Source organism: Phyllostomus hastatus, unplaced genomic scaffold (assembly GCF_019186645.2).
Source record: "Phyllostomus hastatus isolate PE091 unplaced genomic scaffold, TTU_PhHast_1.1 phas_contig_210, whole genome shotgun sequence".
In the NCBI taxonomy this organism is placed as follows: domain Eukaryota; kingdom Metazoa; phylum Chordata; class Mammalia; order Chiroptera; family Phyllostomidae; genus Phyllostomus; species Phyllostomus hastatus.
The window spans coordinates 26,690,118-26,710,036 of record NW_025333737.1 but is presented as its reverse complement, the minus strand read 5'-3'; the positions used below and the strand labels follow the sequence as shown (position 1 = coordinate 26,710,036).

At 46.0% G+C, this 19,919-nt stretch overlaps 1 protein-coding gene and 1 non-coding gene across 3 annotated transcripts in view; one reads left to right on the top strand and one right to left on the bottom strand.

Annotated features, from left to right (window-relative positions):
* B4GALNT2 (beta-1,4-N-acetyl-galactosaminyltransferase 2) overlaps positions 1-17,368 on the top strand; it is a 38,899-nt gene extending 21,531 nt beyond the window's left edge. Inside the window, exons 6-12 of one of the 2 annotated variants that reach the window (XM_045837035.1) lie at positions 586-766; positions 1,795-1,881; positions 8,533-8,720; positions 9,491-9,631; positions 12,526-12,745; positions 13,353-13,560; positions 16,170-17,368. In XM_045837035.1, coding sequence (XP_045692991.1) covers positions 586-766; positions 1,795-1,881; positions 8,533-8,720; positions 9,491-9,631; positions 12,526-12,745; positions 13,353-13,558 — 1,023 coding nt within the window. In that variant the 3' untranslated portion in view covers positions 13,559-13,560; positions 16,170-17,368. Of the gene's footprint in view, positions 1-585; positions 767-1,794; positions 1,882-8,532; positions 8,721-9,490; positions 9,632-12,525; positions 12,746-13,352; positions 13,587-16,169 lie in introns of both variants that reach the window. The other variant, XM_045837034.1, reaches the window with a different exon arrangement.
* Positions 17,369-18,214: 846 nt separating this feature from the next.
* On the bottom strand, positions 18,215-18,338 carry LOC123817784. Its single transcript, XR_006785499.1, has one exon. It is a non-coding gene; the product is annotated as a small nucleolar RNA SNORA28 (small nucleolar RNA).
* Positions 18,339-19,919: the final 1,581 nt, after the last annotated feature.

Sequence of the window (19,919 nt, the reverse complement as noted above, 5' to 3'; positions counted from 1 at the left end):
TTCACAAGGCAGGGAGAACCAGGAAGAGGGCGCAGACAGGTTTATAGAGAAAAATCAGTAGTTCGGTTTGGAAGCTATCACTTGGATTTGCTTATGGAACTTCCAAGCAGGGCAGCCAACCAGGCAGCTGGATGTCAGAAAGCCATGAGCCGTTGACATGCATTTTGAAACCGTCAGCACGTAGAGGGGATTTCAAGCCTTGGGAGTGGATGAAATCTTCTAGAAGAAGGTGTTAGAATAAGAAGGCAAAGGGCACAGAAGCAAGCCCTGAAAAACCTCCATGGGGAGGCCCAGTGGAGAAGGAAGGGCTGGCCAACGGAAGTTGAAAGGAGCTGCCTGTGGGAGGAAGAAGAAACCTAGAAAAATGGTATCCTGTAGGTCAAGAAGAAAGGCAACTGCTTGAAGGCCCCCGGGCTTGTTGCTTCTCTGCTGGACCTGGAGCAGTGACGGCCCGTGGGGCCAGGCCCCAGCTTCCGGGACGCCCCTGACGCCCCTCCTCTCGCCCCCACGTTCACTCTGCCTGCTGGCCACGCTGGGCATGTGCCCTCCCTTGCATTTAGCCTGTTTGTACTTCACCCGCCCTAGGTCACCCTGACTGCTTCTCTGGGGACATTCCACACCCTCGTTGACATCCCAGACAGTGTGGTACAGGGCAGAGGTCAGAAGCGGCTGACCATTTCGACCAGGGACCGGACGCTGTTGAATTTCATCCTCCAGCACGTGACCTACACCAGCACGGTGTACCAGCGCCACAAGGTGGACGTGGGTGAGAGCCTGTCCTCGGATGGCGAACAGGGAGCTGGAAACTCCACTGGGTGCTCTCAAGGTCTCTCTCCTCCCAGAAGCCTGTCTGCGTTTCCGAGGCTCCCCTTGCTCCTGTGTCTAACCCTAGGCACCTAACTCCTGAATGACAGTACCCAGTACTATCCCCACATTGCCACTGAGCCCATAGAAGGGAGTCAAGGAAGGACAGGTGAAATGCCTGCTCGTCCCTCTGTGAGGACAGGCCATGCATGCTGCGTACCTGGAAACCATCCAGTTCTCTTCCCCGTTTTCTAGTTCTCAAAACCGAATCCTTCAGCTGTGGTAGAGGAAGGAGCCAGTCGATGCATCTGTTTATTGTCCTGGTATTAACAGGAAAAGGATGCGGGGAACAGCCTCATCCAAAGGGCAGTGGCTTTGACTCTTCCTCCGCAACCAACACCCCCAACCCCTGCTCTAGGAACTCCCCGGAATTCCTCAGGGGAGCCCGGTTTCTTTGTGGATGAATTGAAGTCTCCCTTTTCTCTTTTGCCTATAGCATCCCCAGGACACTAACATAAAGAAATAGGACATGGGACAGATTACTCATGACCGCACACTGAAGAGTGGGTTCTCTCCGCCTTCAGGTTCTCAAACATTTCCTTTCGCAAAACTACCGTGTGAATTAAAAGAGGGCAGGTAGTGTCATCCCGGTTTTGTAGCTGGAGGAGATCGAGTGATTTGCCCAAGGCGTTTCAGATAAGAATTGGCAAAGTCAAATTTGATTCACACCCTCTGACTCCTCCCTACCCCACCAGATTCTAACAAGGGCAAGAAATGTGAGCTGAGGAACCCTCGGCAGGTTTCGGCAGGGACGCACAGCAAGTCAGGAGCCAGAGCGCGGAGGGACTCTATTAGGTCCTCAGTCTCAGCCCAGCCGGGACGCCGTCCACCAAACCTCTGTCCCCGCCTTGCATGGGCTTCCGTGGGTAGCGTGGAGAGTGACCCAGACATGGTGCTTGCTGACCTCTCTGACCCTTTTTCTCTCTGCAGTGAGTCTGGAATCCAAGTCCTCAGTGGCCAAGTTCCCAGTGACCATCCGCCATCCTGTCCTCCCCAAGTTATATGACCCTGGACCAGGTAAGGCCCTTGTCCCTGGGGCTGCAGGGTGGCATCCTGTAGCGCTATTGGTGGAACCCGGATCCCCTTTGAGACGGAGGCAGAGACTCCGTCAGAGCAGCAGCTCAGATCTGGCCCCTGACAGCAAGCTTTGTGTGGCGAGAAGGAGTTCGAGGGCACGCCGCTCTGATACTGCTTACTGATGCCTATTGTACGGTTGTGCTTATTTTGAGAAAGACCTAATGACCGGCAACATTTTAATAAGGAAGAATAATAGGAATAAAAACAGAATGGTACTGGGGCGTGAATAAATATATCAATGGAATCGAATTGGAATTCCAGAAATAGACACGTCAGAGTTTTACCTTGTGACAAAGGTATCTTTTCAAATTAAAGGGGGACAGATAGATTATTTAAGAAGCTCTGTGGGATGACCGTGTGGCTATGTGTACATAAGCAGCCGAATCTGTCCCATAGCTCATACCGAGATAAATTCCAAATAGATCAAATATCTAATTTTTTTAAGTACTAGAAAAAAATGTGGTTTAAAAATAACATTGGAGTATAAGGTCTTTCTGAATATAACACAAAACCCAGAAGCTATAAAGAGAAGACTAACACATAATATACGTAAAATTTTTTGGCGTTTTTGTGGCAGAGACTCACCATACGTAAAGTTTAATGAAAAAAAAAACAAATTGGGAAAAATATCTTCAACCCACATTAACCTGAAAGGTCTAATTTTACTTAGAGTGCCTGCAAAGCCGTAAGTAAAGAACACCTAATAAGCCAGTGGAAAATGCACAAATAACAAAAAATTAAGTTTGGCAAGACTTTTACCCATTAAAATATATGCTCAGGATCACACTAAGAAAAGTGCCCATGAACACTACGTCTGTATCAGAAAGGACTGGCCAAGGAGTGGGAAACAGACATTCTCACAACCTGGGCTGGTGAGACACACTTCTGGAGGAACTGGCACTCTTAACATTCCAAGTGTGTGTGTTGTTTGGGCCAGAAATTCCATGTCTAGAAATTATCCTACAGACACTTACATCTGTGTGAAATAACATTTTTTTTTTGCAATGAAAAAAAAAACATTAAAAGTAGGGTGTTCTGGAAGGAGGGAGGAGGAAAGCACAAGGGTTGGGGTTTTTAAATACGGACACCAAATGCCTTCCGAGATGTGAGCAAGGTACGGAAGAGAGCGATGAGCAGGCTACAATTTATGTAAAAGAAAAAAGTGTGTGTGTGGGGGGGGAGAGTGTATTTACATAATTGCTTAATTATGGAAAAAATAAATAAGAAGTTGCTAATATTGGTTGCCTCCTGGGGGGAAACCAAGTAGTTGGGGACAGGGGTGGGAAGAAGTATCTTCATGGGATTACTTTCTATATTTTAGAATTTTGAATTACTTCGCATTTAAAAAATATACTACCTACACATTTAAAATATAATCTATTCTATTCAAATGACTTTATTCAAAACATATATTAAATTATTTAAAATAGAAATATTGTGGGCAGTGATTTAAAAGATTTGTTTAATATAACTATCTCAAAAAATAAATAAAATAAGCCTAAGAAAATTCCCCAAAACACTTTTTAAAGGGCTTCAGGTTTGTTTTAAAGACAGAGTGTTGCAGACCGGGTGGAAATCACAACCCCTGCCCTTCCCTGCCTCCAGCAGCCACAATCACGTGTACCTCCCCCTACTTTTGTACGTCTGATATGTAGATTTCTACCCTCCCCTGCCCCCCCCCCCACAATGCATACGGTGTGAGGTTATGTATCTTTGGAACGTTTCGTAAAGGTTTTCACACCGTATGGTATGAAGGTCTAGATCCTGCTGTTCTGTCAGCCCGTGGCTTGTCTTTTGATTTCGTTGCTGGGGTCTTTCGTTACACGAAATCTTTATCCTTTACTGTAGTACAATTGCAATTTTTCCTTACACTAAAGCCAGAAAGATATTCTCCTGGATTTTTTCCAGAGATGTATGTGTTTGCTTTCCCATTGAGTTAACTGAACTACGTAGAAATTATTTTTATTTTATTTCTTAGGCATGTGATGGAGATCTCATCTTTTGTTCTATTTATAGCAAGTGGTTCCAACACCGTATACTCCCTCCCTCCTCCCTGGCTTGTGTTGCACTCCACCACACCCCAAGGTTCCTAAGCGCAGGAGCCCGAGTCTGGGCTTTCTCCGGTTGCACTGATCTGTTTACTGTTGGGCTAATTCCATAGTGTTTTGATACACTTTATAACAGGTTTTCTATCTAGTAGGGATAAATCCTGTACTTTGGGATAACTGTACTTCATTTCTAAAATTTTTTTTAATGTAAAGTTCTTTTTGGTCTTTTACTCTTCCATTAGAATGTTTGGGTCAGCTCATCAAGACCCTCTAAAATGCCTTGAAATTCTGATTAGAATTTTGTAGAATTTAAATATTAATTAGAGATGAATTCTCAATATTATGAAGTTGGATATTCCCAACAATGAGTTCAGTAGACCTCTCTATATTGTAGTTTCCATAAGTTCTTTGGTAACTTATTTTTTAAATATTTATTTATTTTAGAGAGAGGGGAAGAGAGGAAGGGAGGGAAAAAGACAGGGAGAGAGACATTGATTGGTTGCCTCTTGAATGCACCCTGACCCAGAGCCAAACCCACAACCTTGGCATGTGCCCTGACCTGGAATTGAACTGGTGACCTTTCGCTTTGCAGGATGACACTCAACCAACTCAGCCACACTAGTCAGGGTCTCTTCAGTAATTTATTTTGGGATTTTATTTCTAAGGGAATTGCACATATTTTATTGGATTTAGTCTTAGGTACCTGATACTTTCATTGTTACTGCGAATTGGATCTTTTCCTTCTACATTTAAGTGGTTGCTGCTAGTAGAGAAGACATTGGTAATTTCTGAATGTTGAACTGGTAAACCACATCTTTGTTTCACTCTTACTAATGATTTTTTTAACATATAGCGTCTCTTAGACAAATGATGATGATTTTTGTCCTTTTCTTTCCAATTCTTAAAATTTGTTTCTTTTTCTTGTCTTACTGCATTTGGCTAAAATCTCTGTTTTTACAGTGTTGAATAGTAGCAGTGGTAGCAGGCAATTTCGCTTGTTCCTGACTTTAAGAAGAATATTGTAATGTTACCCCACTAATGGTTGCTGTGTGGGAGTGTGGTAGATATACCAGGGTAAGAGAGTTTCCTTCTTTCCTTCTATTTCTATTGCTAAGCATTTTCTATTTCTACTTTCTGTTTTCTATTTCATTGTTAAGAGTATTTATTATGAACAAGTACTGAATTTTATCAGGTAATTTTTCTGCCTATTGAAATAAATTTTCCCCTTGATATGGGTTCATACAGCAATTTATGTGGATTGATTTTCTGCTGCTGAAATATCCTTGCATTGCTGGAATAAACCCATCTTGATTGCAATGCATTATCTGATTAAATGCTGAATTAAATTTATGACTATTTTATTTAGAATTTATACACCTGTATTCAAAAATGAATATATCTTCTCCTGGAATATCCTTGTTCAGTTTTCAATGTTATACATGTCTCTTAAAATGAGTTGGGTAGCTTTCCTTTTTGTTTTTAAAACTATTTTCTGAAATGAATGGTAATAAAGTAGGAATTACATGTCTCTTGAACTTTTCTTAAAATGTATTTGGTCCCTTTGTCTTTGAGGGGGTTGAGTTGCAAGGTATGTGGTTAGGGATTAAACGTGGGAACATGTGAAGGAAAGGGGGGAAGGTTTTTTTTTAGATTTTATTTATTTATTTTTAGAGAGGGGAAGGGATGGAGAAAGAGAGAGAGAGAAACATCAGTGTGTGGTTGCCTCTCATGTGGCCCCCACTGGGGACGTGGCCTGCAACCCAGGCATGTGCTCTGACTGGGAATCGAACCTGCAATGCTTTGGTTCCCAGCCTGCGCTCAATCCACTGAGCTACGCCAGCCAGGGCAAGGGGGGAAGTTTTAAAATGTAATTCTGTGTCTTCATGGTTATTACTCTGTATGTACATTGAGTCAGTGTTTTACATGTTTCCATAAAAGTATCCACTTGACATAAAAGGGTCAGTTTTTGTCATAAAATTGTTCATAGCATTCACTTATGCTTTTATAACATTTAAATACATCTGAAGTCGCGCCCCACTTTACGTTCTTAACATTGACCTTCAATAACTTGTAAGCAGTTTTCATATTCAACTATTCTCATTTTATTTATACTTGTTTTTGTTTCATATTTTCTTTTTTATATATGCGACTCTGTTATTCATTGCTTTAAAGATTTGAAACATTTTCTGTTTAAATCCTTGTCAGATGTCTCTATTGTTTTCAGTCTCTCTGGAGCGGGTTCGTCTGCACAAGGGAGACTAGCTGGCTGTTGTTTTCCATATTAATTTTGAGTGATTTGGAACTTGTGTTGGTGAGCTCATCTTCAGGAGGAGACCTTTGCTTGCTTGTTTCGACTTCTCTCTTCCTCCCCTGACTTCCTCTCTTCCTCTCCTGACCTCCTCCCATCTCACCGCTTTACAGCTGGTCCTGCCTTCAGGTTCCCCAGGTTCCCGGTCCGTTCTCTGACACTGGGGTCTTGGGTTCCTGCCCCACGGTGATGCTGGAGTTACCAAGGAGCCGGTCGCCGGGCCTGAGGGTGGCTTCACACAGGTCCTGCCGTGAGATGGTATCATCTCTGTTTGCAACCAGAGAGGTGTATGGGGGTGATAGCTGTTCGGGGTTCCTTGTGCAGTAAGTAGGTAGTAGATGGGGCATGGGGGAATGCGACCTAGTTTCAGTCCCTGGCTTCTAGCAAAAAGCCCGGCTCTGGACCCACACATCCCAGGAGACACTTCTACTGCATTACCTTTCGGAATCAGCCTCCCGCCTCCTCTGTGGTGCTCTGAGCCTGGAATCCAGCCCCTGCTTGGTGCTTTTTGTTTCTATTTCTTGGAAGAAAAGTCACGTATTTTTCTGACCCATAGTCAGACGCGTTATCCATTGCACCACTGGCCCTGTACTAAAAAAGTCATGCATGTTTGCGCATGGCTGTCTCTTTGTATTTCTCTTGATCATGACTGTTTGTAGGGTGAGGGAGGAAAGCAGAGAGCCACACCACCAACTTGGCTAGGAATCCCTTACCTTGACCACAACCTGTGATAATTCACACTCCTGGTTCTCTCTAACAAAAGAACCAAGCTTGTCACGTGGCCTGAGAAAAGCAAAGGGAGGATTCCTTTGACATGCTCTTGAGTGGGATCTACCTAACTCTTTCCGCTCACGCCTTTCCCCCTCTCTCCCTCAGACCAGGAGAAGCTGGGGCAATGGAACAACCTGGGGGGTCAGGAACGACTCCTGTCATTCTGAGAAAGCGGCTCTGTCGTGGGATTGCAGAGCACTCACTCACAAACACTAGGTAGGGCTGTGGTTTTCCGCAGGAACTAACTCCAGCCAAGCCCACCCACGCAACCCCCCCACGTGCTCAGTCAACCAGCGTGGCTCCACCCTTGGTGGCTGAATTCCAGACACATACCAGCAGCTTCCGCTGTTTTGGCACAGGGTCTTTTCCTGGAACAGCTGTCCCTTCTCCAGCCTTTTATGTAAATCACATGCCTTAAGGTGGACAATCCGGTCCGGTCCTCCCAATCTCCAAGTAGACCTATTCTCTCACATCTTCCTGAGCGTCAAGTCCAAGCAGGTTTCTCTGTAGGAATTTCAGCTGATGGCAGGAACAGGTCTCAAGTCCTGTAAACCTTCTGTCCTCTTCCTGGGCCCTGTGACCTTCCATGTTGAAGGGAAAGGCTCTGTGCATCTCAGCTCCGAGTAGTAAGCGAAAACAGAAGGCGAGCAACGTGTGGCAGACGAGCACACCATAAAGCATTCAAACGGACAGTTGGAAATGGCGTAGTGGAACCAAACAGGCCCCCCAAAAAAACCCTCTAGAATATAAGACAGACAAAATGTCTACAAACTCCATATGTTTTAAATTTATTTATTCATTCATTCATTCATTCATTGATTCATTCATTTTCTAATGTTACCAAATTCTTTGCAGCGGTCCTGGTTAATAAAGTTATGTCGGTGCCAAGTGTACGGCTCTCTAACACAGCCTCTGTGTACTGCACGGTGTGCTCACCACCCCAAGCCAAGTCTCCTCCCGTCACCGTGTAGTTGACTCCCTTTCCCTCTGGTAATCACCACACTGTGGTCTGCGTCTGTAAGTGTTTGTTTGTTTGTCTTGCTTGTTCATTTGGTTGTTTTCAGTGTCATATCCCACATAGGAGTGACTTTTTCCGTCTGACTTACTTCGCTTAGCGCGATACTCTCGAGATCCATCCATGTTGTTACAAAGGGCAGCATTTCATCTTTTCTTACGGCTGACTTGCATGCCACTGTCTAGATGTACCACATCTTCTTTATCCAGTCATCTCTCTAAGGTTGTTTCCTTATCTTGGCCGCCATGAATAACGCTGCAGTGAGCATAGGGATACATAAATATGTTTATTTTCCAACCCACCGAACAAACCTCTATTAAGCATCTTCTGAGGCATGAGGTCCACAGACACCGAGAGGCTGCGACACGATGAGACCACCAGGACAATGCACGTAAGACAGTGAGGCTTCTCGAAAGACAGTGCTCTGACCTCTACCCTTTCTCGCCCAGAGAGGAGACTCAGAGACCTGGTGACTATTGCCACCAAAACTTTCCTCCGTCCCCACAAGCTCATGGCCATGCTCCGGAGTCTTCGTGAGTATTACCCAGACTTGACTGTGATCGTGGCTGATGACAGCAAGGAACCTCTGAAAATTAATGACAGCCGCGTGGAGTACTACCTCATGCCCTTTGGGAAGGTATGTCCCTCCCAGATGGGGAGACACAAGAGGGCCCCCGAGTCAGGTGCCGCCCTGGATGGGGCTGCTTCAGTGGCCTTCCCAAGGAAGCCCGGTCCTAAGTGGGAAGGAGTAAGACTCTTCTCTGGGTCCCCTTGCTGACTCCAGATTCACAGAGAAATCAGGCCACTCTCACCATTCTGCATTGACAGGGCGGCTAATCTGACTTTCCTCACACTTGGTGTGAAAGTTGACTGAGGTCCTTCTAAGTGATTTGAGGTGTCTGACATCCCGAAGAGTCCTGACATACGGCTCCAAGGACACAGATACTTCTCACCCCTGTGATTCTACCCCGGCTGGAGCGGCTCTCTCTCTGTCTCTCTGCCACATGCCTTCCTCCAAAGACACACAGAAGGAAGTGGATACTGTACATACCAGAGAGTCCCTCCTTCCAGCATCTTCCAGGCAACATAAGGAGACATGGAAGGAGAGCCACAGAGATTCTATCAGATGGAAAAGGGCATCCCTCCATCCATACTGGCCACAGGGCCAAGAAAGGGCTTTCTAGTCTTTCTGTCTCTGATCCACAAAGTCCTGGTCCTCCTTCCAGTGTCTCTGAGACATGGACTCCCTTTGACCCAGTGGCTCTCAACCGCTGTTGTATATTGGATTCACTCCCACGAAGTCTGACTTAATCCGTCCGGGGTGCAGCCTAGCTGTCGGGGATGAGAAAGCTCCCCCGTGTGATTATTCTCATGGTGACCACTGATCCAGCCTCATTCCACCTGCAGGGCTGGTTTGCTGGCAGGAACTTGGCCATATCTCAGGTCACCACCAAATACGTTCTCTGGGTGGACGATGACTTTCTCTTCAACAACAAGACCAAGATTGAGATGCTGGTGGATGTTCTGGAGAAAACAGAGCTGGATGTGGTAAGGGAGGGTTGCCACCTGTACAAACAACCAAGGGAGGGAAGGAGAGGGGAAGGGAAGAGAGGAAAGTAGGTGAGGGAATAGGAGAAGAAAAGAAGGAAGAGGAGAGGGAAGGAAGGTGAGGGAGAGGGGCCGATGCAGGCGATGAAGAGCCAGCGCAGCTCTGGGGTGCAGAGCACCACCCCAGGGCTCGGGAGATGCGCGAGCTCTGTTTCTGCCTCCATACTTACTTTTCCTGGAGAACATGGTGGCCCCACCCCAACCCGCCATTGTTTCGTCTTTCAAACGATGTGTTCCCGCATCACTTCTGACCTCCTCCCTGGAGTGGCGAGGGATGAAAGAGCAAGCGGTGCTTTGGTTCTGTCCCACACCTCTTGAAAATAAGTGTAAATGGTACAAAGCTTTAAAAGCACATTTATCCCTCATGACATTTTAAGAAGAAGAAGAAAATAATAAAAACATCAAACGTCAACGCACATGCAGAAAAGAGAAGAAAAAGGTGCCGGGAGGTAATGGCACTGTAGCGTATTGCGGAACTTTGGGAGAGGGCAGCTCTTGCATCTCCTCGGCGCACACAATGATACTGACGTTAAAGTGACAGACAGGTCAGTTAGCGTGACCGTGGTGACCTTTTCACAATGCGTGTATATGTCAAAACATCAGGCCGTATACCTCTAACATATACAATTTTAACATGTCAAAGATATCTCAACAAAAGCTGTTTAAAAAAGAAAGAAAGTGGATGAGTGCCATCGTGACCACAGCCAACCCTTACCCCAGACGGACGGTCCCCAGAGCACCCAGGTGACTGCTCCGGTCCCTCGGCTGCTCTTCCAGAGACCAAATCAACAGCGTCAACGAGAGAGCAGGTGTGGCTCCCACACATGTTGGAACCCGAGCTGGCACTTGACCCTGCCGCTGAGGTCATCCTGGACCAGCTTCTTTCTCTTGCTGCTTCATCACCTTCGGGGTCCTCAGCTGCAAGGCCAGAGGAGAAGGGGAGCGAAGAAGGAGAAGATCATCTTCTTTTAAAAATGTGATCTATCTACATCGTGGTCCGTCAGCCAGGACTTGGCCACGTGGTCAGACCTAGCAAAGGAAATGGGGAAGTTTCTTCTTTACCTGGATAGTGAACTCCATGTATCTTTTTTTTTTAAGATTTTATTTATTTATTTTTAGAGAGGGAAGGGAGGGAGGGGGAGAGAGAGAGACAGACAGACAGACAGACAGACATCAATGTGCGGTTGCTGGGGGTTATGGCCTGCAACCCAGGAATGTACCCTGGCTGGGAGTCGAACCTGGGACAATTTAGTTCCCAGCCCGCGCTCAATCCACTGAGCTACGCCAGCCAGGGCCCTGTATCTTAATATAATGCACTTAAAACTCAGATGGCTCATTTATGAAAAGGACGGAGGAAAGAACAGGTGATGGGGGATAGCAGTGGGCTTTACTATGCCATCTTGAATGATAATGATGGTTCAGGAATAGATGTACTCACTTGTCCTGTTCTGCATGGGAAAAGGTATGTAAGTGCACGTGTCCCCCACAAATGCACAGTTGCTCAGAGAGGTGCGTGGGGAGCAGAGAATGGGAGAACTGCAAGAAGCTGCAAGAAGCCCAACAGGGGAGACTCCATGTACGGACCACTGCGCATGCGGGCTCTTGCCTGCACCCAAATACTGCTCCTGCTAATGGAAGGGAGTGAGTTACCTGACGCGATCACCCACCGGCAGTGACCGCGGAACGCTGCGGATGGCTCGTCGACACATGACAAAAACATACACAGAAACAACCAGGTCCTGTGGGGAAGTAGGAACGGAATGGCCACTCTCTCTAGTGGGGAGTGCCATGGCCACCCTCCCTAGGGGAGAGCACCCCATTCTCCCGCCCAAGCAGGCTTTTTATTGGGTTCGTTTGCATAAGAATTCAGGTAAAGCTCATTACTCATTGCTGGGCAGTAAGGATCAAACAATAGATAACAAGGAACTCTGAGGGCCTATTTTGAGTCAGGGTCAAAGAGCTGTAAAAAACTTTAAGGAACAAACTTCTTCTTTGGACCCTTATCATTCAATTGAGAGCATTCTAAACAAAGCAGGTTTCACAGGATTTTACACATTCTTTCTTAGGCCTGGTTACCCAGGGAACCCACCCTTTCCAGCACAGGGCTGCACCACCCTCTGTCATTGTTTCAGGCTTAGGTAGAGCAAGGGAAGGAAGGCAGCCAAGAGATAAGGAGATTCTCTCACAGACCATGAGAACTCAGGCTATGTCAAAGCTGAGGGGCGAGGGTCCATCACCCCTTTTTGCTGTACCCCTCAAAGTCCTTCCTTGGGGGCCTCCCCCTGATTATGCCTGTCTTATATTGTTCCCTCCTTGGGGAATCTTACCCGTCATTGGCTAGCCGACCAAGCATTGGGGGCCAGGCAGGGTGAAGTAATAGGAGCAGAAGCGGCGCTCTTGCCAGGGAGATAAACTTTTGTCTCCTTGCTGGCTTATGGTCCAAGGTCGTTCCCTCAGCCTTAGCCTTGGTGGGGGTTACAGCTTCTGATACCAGGCAGGGCGGTTCCCAACAGTTACCTTCTTCTGGAAAGGACGAGCTTGCTTGTAGGCTAAGCAGAGCAGAGAACTTGTCTGCCCTTTCGACTTGGTATAAGTGCTTTCTGCTCTCACCAACCAGATTTTCTGGAGTGAGTAGGAACGAAGGATCAAAGGACCCGGCAGTCTGTGCTGGAGGCTGTGGCTGCAACAGCAAGGAGAGAGTAACTGAGGGACAGTATGAAGGGTAGATAGAAAAAGGATGTGATTCTTGTTGTAACTAAGGTTCAGTCCTCACGGAGGCAAGATGGATGTCGAGTCTGTGTTCTCTAACGTGGATTTCTCTGCTCGCGGGCTAGGTAGGCGGCAGTGTGCTTGGAAATGTGTTCCAGTTCAAGCTGTTGCTGGAGCAGAGTGAGCATGGCGACTGTCTTCACCGGAGGGTAGGATCTTTCCGGCCCGTGGACGGCTTCCCCACCTGCGTGGTGACCAGCGGCGTCGTCAACTTCTTCCTGGCCCACACGGACCGGCTGCTGAGAGTCGGCTTCGACCCCCGCCTGCAACGCGTGGCTCATTCAGGTGGGGAGGCTGGAGAGGGGCGGGCGGCCGCTGGGTTACGAACTGGCCTTAGAAGTTTGTTCTTTTGGGAGCATGCTCCACTGATCACAGCCGCTTGCCCGGCAACTGTGAGTTTCCTTTCCCTTTCACCCCAAATTAAGGAGCTCCTGGCCTCTCTTGGCTCCCTCTTCACCCTCTCCTTGACTTCTTGCCCCCTGTAGGCTATTCCTGCTTGTCCGAGACACCCTTCCTCTTCCTCACCCCCTCCCCTCAATGGCTCTGTCCACGCCCCCTTTCCCCACTCTGCTTCCTATTCTCATTTCCCCTAAAATCCTTTCCTATGTATCTGCAACTGGTTAACTGCCCTCCCTCCTTCCCCTCTTATTCCCTCAGTCCTGGAGTCCACAGTCTGTCTGTCCGGCTGGAAAGCTAATCTGTGCTTCTCTGCCTCTCTGCCCATATCTCTGTCTGAGAAATGACCTTATTGATTTCCTTCCAAATCGGCTCAGCCAGGTGGCTCTGCAGGAAGCTGAACCTCCCCCTGACTCTCGTCCCAGACCTGGAGTATGGCCCTGGGTCTCTGGCTGAAGCTCACATTTCCTTCTCCCGCTCTCCCTCTCTCTTGCAGAGTTCTTTATCGATGGGCTCGGGAGCCTGCTCGTGGGGTCCTGCCCAGATGTGATTATAGGTCACCAGGCCCACGCGTCACAGGTGGACCCGGAGCTGGCCGCCCTGGAGAAGACCTACAGCAAATACCGGACCAACAGCAATGCCCAAATCCAGTTCAAGCAGGCTCTCCACTACTTCAAGAACCACCTCCAGTGCGCCACGTAAAGGTGTCCAGACATCGGAAAAGCATCAGGTCAACCGGTTGTGGGTGTCTGGAGCAGTGGGGCCAGTGGTCAGGCTACCAGGCAATGGGCTCCTAAAAAGATGGACATTATAACAAACCGCATAGTGTGTAGGGCAGATGGGATGGATTCAGTTACTCGAAAGACCAATCGAAAGCTAGCAGTCATTGGCCCCAATCACTCACTGATCAGGGCAATGGAAACCATATTAATGACGATTATTTATTTGTTTGATGCTTTACTGTTGATGAAGCATTTGCACATACAGTATCTCACATCATTTCCTGAGATCTCACAGGAAGGAGGGTTCGTATCTTCAGTCAAAAGACAGGCTGGTTGCTGGCTGAGGGCTATTTGGTGGCAAGTATGTAACAGCCAGGGCATCATCTCCAGCATCACCGTCATCCACAAGTTTTTATTTGGTCCTACCTTATGGCTTCAGATGATGAGAATAGCCCATGATCCTTGCCTTGAGGAGGTCATAGCCTGATTCAGTTCAGTCCACTAGCACCACTGGGCAGCCAGGGTCAGAGGATCAAAGGAAGGGGAAGTCATGTGGCCCAGGCAACTGAGGATGGCGCTGTGGAGTGAGCTTATCGGAGCCCGGAAGATGGATGGGATTCAGGCGGTTGGAGGGCGGGAGGGGAGCAGTGGGTAGTCTGCTGTCTGCTGGAACAGGTTTTCCTGGCACCAGACTTGCTACCACAAAGACACATTCCAGAATGCCAGGGATTGAACTTGGACCCCACTCTAAGGTGTGGTGATAAACAATATGCGTGTGGTGGCAAGGCACTCAGTTCCTGGGACTCGAGACCAGTTACTGACTACTCCAGACCCCTGTCGCCTGCAGCACGGGGCCCTCACGTGTTGTTGAGAAAGGCGCTCTGTCATCTTTGGAGCCCGCAGGCTCTACAACTGCTGACCTCGCCCCCCCGTTTACCGTTTCTTCTCTCTCCTACGGAAGATCGCTGAGGGTAGTTCAGGATCTCTGAAGACATGTCTGTGAGCTATTAATAAAACTTCACGAAAAGTATTTCAGGCCCTGGCTGGGTAGCTCAGTTGGTTAGAGTGTTGTCCTGATACACCAAGGTTGTGAGTTGGATCTCTGGTCATGACACGTATAGGAGGCAATCAGTGAGTGCGTAAATAAATAAATGGATACAACAAATTGATACACACATACACATCATACACATACACATCAACGGTCAAATAAGTTTTAAAAAATTGCAATTTACACTAGCATAGGAAAGGCTCTTAGAAGTTCTACAGTAAAGAAATCGGTTTAACTTTAATTCAGCATTTCTCAGATACGGATAGAGACTGGCAATCATGTTCCCCCCCAAATTGGAATTGAACACATAGATCTCTTTCTATTGTTGTCATAAAGATTCTATGGTGCCCTGGCTGGTGTGGCTCAGTGGATTGAGTGCCAGCCTGTGAACCAAAGGGTCACCAGTTCGATTTCCAGTCTGGACACATGCCTGGGTTGCGGGCCAGGTCCCTGATGGGGGCAGGGGTGCTGCCTGAAAGGCAACTACGCATTGCTGTTTCTCTCCCTCCCTTCTCCTCTCTCTAGAAATAAACAAAATATTTTTTAAAAAGATTCTATTGCAAAAGCTTTTCTAGCTTTAACTAACATGCACAATCACTTCATGTAATAATAGCACATGCGTTTTATGGGCAGTAATGTTAGACAGGACAAGGCTATTAAGGTCCAGGCAGTTCTTACTCAGTGCCATTCTTGCTAAATGTTACATAAAGTGCAGCACAGTATTTTGCAGGTGCAGCTGTAGTCAGAGGAGCTTCACCCAAACCCAACGAGATAGGTTTAGCCAACTGCAAAGAAGAAATCAATATTAACATTAACAAGGAGTATATTTAAGCAGTGGCTCAGCCTCCTTTCTGGGCAACAGGACTTTGGGTATGAATCCCGTCTCCAAAACTACCTAGCAACAACCACACCTCTTTCTTGAACAGGGCACCCCAGGGGCGAACCCCTTGAGTTGGGTAACATTCACAAACCTGGGGGTGGCCATAGGAGTTAAAACTCACCAGTTATTATCAGTCAGATGTTTAAAGAAACTGATTGCCCAGGAGACCTCAAAAACTTATAGGTTTTCTGTTCTTTCCAGTCAATCCCAGACATCTGGTCTAGACATAATCTTTGAGATTGGGAAATGCTTTCTGGTAACCACAGGCCTCTACGCCTTGCCTACTCCTTGGCACTCAGTTAAATGACCTTTGCTTTTAGGCTATTCAAACTCCGCCTCTAAGGCACAGAGAGACCATTTATAATCTCTTCTTGCCCCCACATTTTTCCTCAACGTGGGCAGTAAATGTTTAAAGCTCTCCAAGGTAGTAGTAGGCTGGTCTTTTTGCTCAAACTGGTCTTCGGCTGTCTCTTCACTCTGCTGGTGCTTTCTGTTGGGGAAGAGAATTCAGCTTTTCCAGCCCTACAAGGCTGCAAATTACAGGACTGAGGGTCCTATAATTTTACTGGGAAACTTGGACTGCAAACCATTCTCAGCAAGAGCATGTTATGCCTGCTTTTAAAACAGGGTGTCTCAGCCCAAATCTCGTCTCTCCTCTAGGACTGTCCTGAAGACGGTGTGAAGTCACTGACGCATGCCAACATCCTCATCTGTTCCGGCCATTTCCTGTTCTTGATATTCTACAGTCTTGAGGAACAGTCTGTGTTCCAGACACCGGCAACGGTTTCAGGATCACCAGCTTCCCTGAAGGTCACTGCTCCCTACCCCAGCTCTTCTGCACGATGCTGCGTCTAATCACCTTCTTGGAGATTCGCATCTGCATACAGTTCTTTTTCTTAATCTTTTGCTGGCGTGCTCCAACTGCCTTCATAGCCTTCGGTCTTCCTGCTCCAGCTTCCAACAAGTCTTCTGTATAAAATCTACATTTCTCATCCTCCTTTAAAGTTTACCAGGAGCTTGCCAAGTTTTTCATCATGTAATTGAGTAATCTGCGTAACTACATGTCTGTTTCCTCTCCCATGCGCTTGGAGAAAGACCCCTGCTCTCTGCATATAAGGACTCAGAAGGCGTTACTCACAAAAGGGGAGAAAAAAGTGATACATTTGATATGATCAAAATGAAAACCTTCTGCTAATCAAAAGGCACAGTTACAAAAGTGAAAAAAATAAGCCACAGACCAGAAGAAAATATCTATGATACAAATATTTGGTAAAAGGTTCGTATCACATATATGTAAACAATTCCTATAAATTAATAAGATGACAATTTTTAAGTGGGAAAAATACTTGAAGAAATGCTTAGAGAAGAATATAACTAAATGGCTAATGAGCATGTTTAAAAAAAAAAAGATGTTCAACTTTGCGAACCATCAGGAAACTGCAAATTCCAGCCATAAGGAGAGATTATTATACACCCACCAGAATGGCTGAATTTAAAGGACTAACGGCTAAGACGTGGAGCAGCTGGAACGCTCATACACTGCCGGTGGGAGTGTGAAATTGTACGGCCACTTTGGCAAGCTGTGGGGTAGTTCCTAATAAACATAAATGTACACCTAGCCTGTGACCCAGCAATTCCATTCCTGGTTATGTGCCCTAAACCAAATGTTAGCACAAGAATGGTCACGGTAGCTTTATTTATATCAGATCCAAGGCGGAAAAAACCCCAAATGTCCATCCACTGGAGAATGGACCGAGAAATTGTGGTGTATTCATACAGTAGACTCCTACTTAGCAATAAAAACATGCTGTTGATACATAAAGTGCAATGGATGACTCTTAAAAAACATTGTTAATTACAAAACGGTATCATTTGTCTGGCTTCTTTTTGTATATATAAACTTTAAAGTAGGCAAAACTATTTTTTGGTGATAGAAACCAAAGTAGCACCTTCAGCCCTGGCTGGTGCAGCTCAGTGCATTGAGTGCCAGCCTGCAAACTGAAAGGTCACTGGTTCGACTCCCAGTGAGGGCACACACCTGGGTTGTGGGCCAGGTTCCCAGTTGCGTGTGTGCGACAACTGATTGATGTTTTTCTCCCCCTTTTTCCCCTCTCTAAAAGTAAATAACTAAACAATCTTTAAAAAAAAAGACTGAAAATACCAAGCATTTAAAAGACAAACGAAACTCAAGTAGTGATTTCAGGGGAACAGGGTCAGTAATGACTAAAAAGGGGCCCCAGGGAATTTTCTGCAGTGATGAAAACTCTTTAGATCTTTAAATTTGTTTACAAAAATGTTTATTTCTCAATTGCAGTTTACATTCAATATTATTTTGTATTAGTGTCAGGTGTGCAGCATCGTGGTCAGACAGTCACGTACTTAACAAATGCCCCCCTGATATTTCCAGGGCCCACCTGGCACCACACATAGGCGCTACAAGAAAACGCTCTACATCTTAGTGTAGGCGATGGTCGCATGGGTGTATGCATTTGTAAAATGGTGATTTCAGTTCAGAGTTGTGCATTTTACTTTATGCAAATAGTATCTCAATAAAATACCATTTAACAAGAATGAGATCTATTTTACATGTACTGTTATAGAATGACTCTCAAGATAGTGGGGGCTAAGTAAATAGAACAAAGTGCAGAACACTGTTTTTATTTTTATTTTATTTTATTTTATTTTTATTTTATTTCATTTTTAACACTGTCTAAGTCTGTGTAATGGCCTGTCTCATGGAGGAGAGCGCCGGAACAGGTTAGACTCTGTTGCTGTAGCAAGCTCAAATTGTGCCAGACAGTTCTGATTGTCTGCCACAGAGTGTTGCTTGACTGTTTTGATTTTTTAAAGAAAAGAAAGATGCATATACATGGATATTTTTATAAGAACAAAATATCTATAGAAGGAGAGTATCAGAAGTTGCCTCTAAGTAAGAACAGGAAGTTTTCACCAGAAAGTTTTATTCAGCTATGTATTTCCTTTTATGCCCTTTGAATTTTGTATCATGCTCATGTATTACCCATTGAAATATTTTTTTTAAAGATTTTATTTATTTATTTTTAGGGAGGGAAGGGAGGGAGGGAGAGGGAGAGAGAGAGAGAGAGATAGAGAGAGAGAGACATCAATGTGCGGTTGCTGGGGGTTATGGCCTGCATCCCAGGAATGTACCCTGGCTGGGAATCGAACCTGGGACACTTTGGTTCCCAGCCCGCACTCAATCCACTGAGCTACGCCAGCCAGGGCTCCATTGAAATATTTTTAAAATTTTTAAGGAAAGGAAAAGCAAGAAGGCTTTAATTTTTTTTTAAAAAAGGTTTTTTTATTATTTATTTTTAGAAAAGGGAAGGGAGGGAGAAAGAGAGAGAGAAACATCAATGTGTGGTTGCCTCTCACGTGACCCCACTGGGGACCCGGCCCACAACCCAGGCATGTGCCCTGACTGGGAATCGGTCTTGCGATGCTTTGGTTCACAGCCCGCACTCATCCACTGAGCTACGCCAGCCAGGGCAGTAAGACGGCTTTTAAGTATCAAATTGTTATTATGTTAAGTGCCAAAACAGAACAAAATTTACATATATGTGTGCACACACACACACGCACAATACAGTGAGACTGACAATGTAAACATGCATTTTGAAAAAAAGGAAATGATCCCTGGCCGATGTGGCTCAGTGGAGTGAGCACCAGCCTGTGAACCAAAGGGTTGCTGGTTTGATTCCCGGTCAGGACACATGCCTGGGTTTCAGGCCGGGTTCCTGGTTGGGGGTGTCTGAGAGGCAACTGATGGATGTTTCTCTTGCACATCGATATTTCTCTCTCTCTTTCTCCCTTCCTTTTCCCCTCTCTAAAAAGAAATTTTAAAAATTTAAAAAATATTTTTTAAAAAAAGGAAATGAAACACATCAAGCACTGTTAAAAGTGCTTGTTGGGACTGTGGTTATTTTTAAATCTTTCTACTTTACTGCTTTTTCTACCTTTTCTGTCATAAATGTTTTACAATCTGAAAAGATAAAACAATTATTTAAAAAGACACAGTGAAAACACTCCAGAAAAAAAATGAAATGTGGATGCCGCTTTGTTCAAAATAAGTATGTGGCCAGATTTCCCCATCAGAGTTTCCTGGGGAATGCCAGGCCCAGAGCAGGGGGCTGGGTGTAGGGGTTGGGCGGGGCAAGCTGGGAGACTCAGGGTGTCACTTGTCACCCAGCGCAAGGAGGTGCTGATGGATTGCCTGGCATAGCCAGAGCTCCCAAGGCAAAGTGGAGGATCTGTGGCAGATAACACCTCACCTGGCTGGTGAGGACACAGAGCAAGGCAGACGCTATCCCAGCTCACTGTGAGTGGCCTCAGCAAGGATAAAGGAAAGCGATGAACCTTGATAATGAACATTAATACTTTTCACGTTAACTA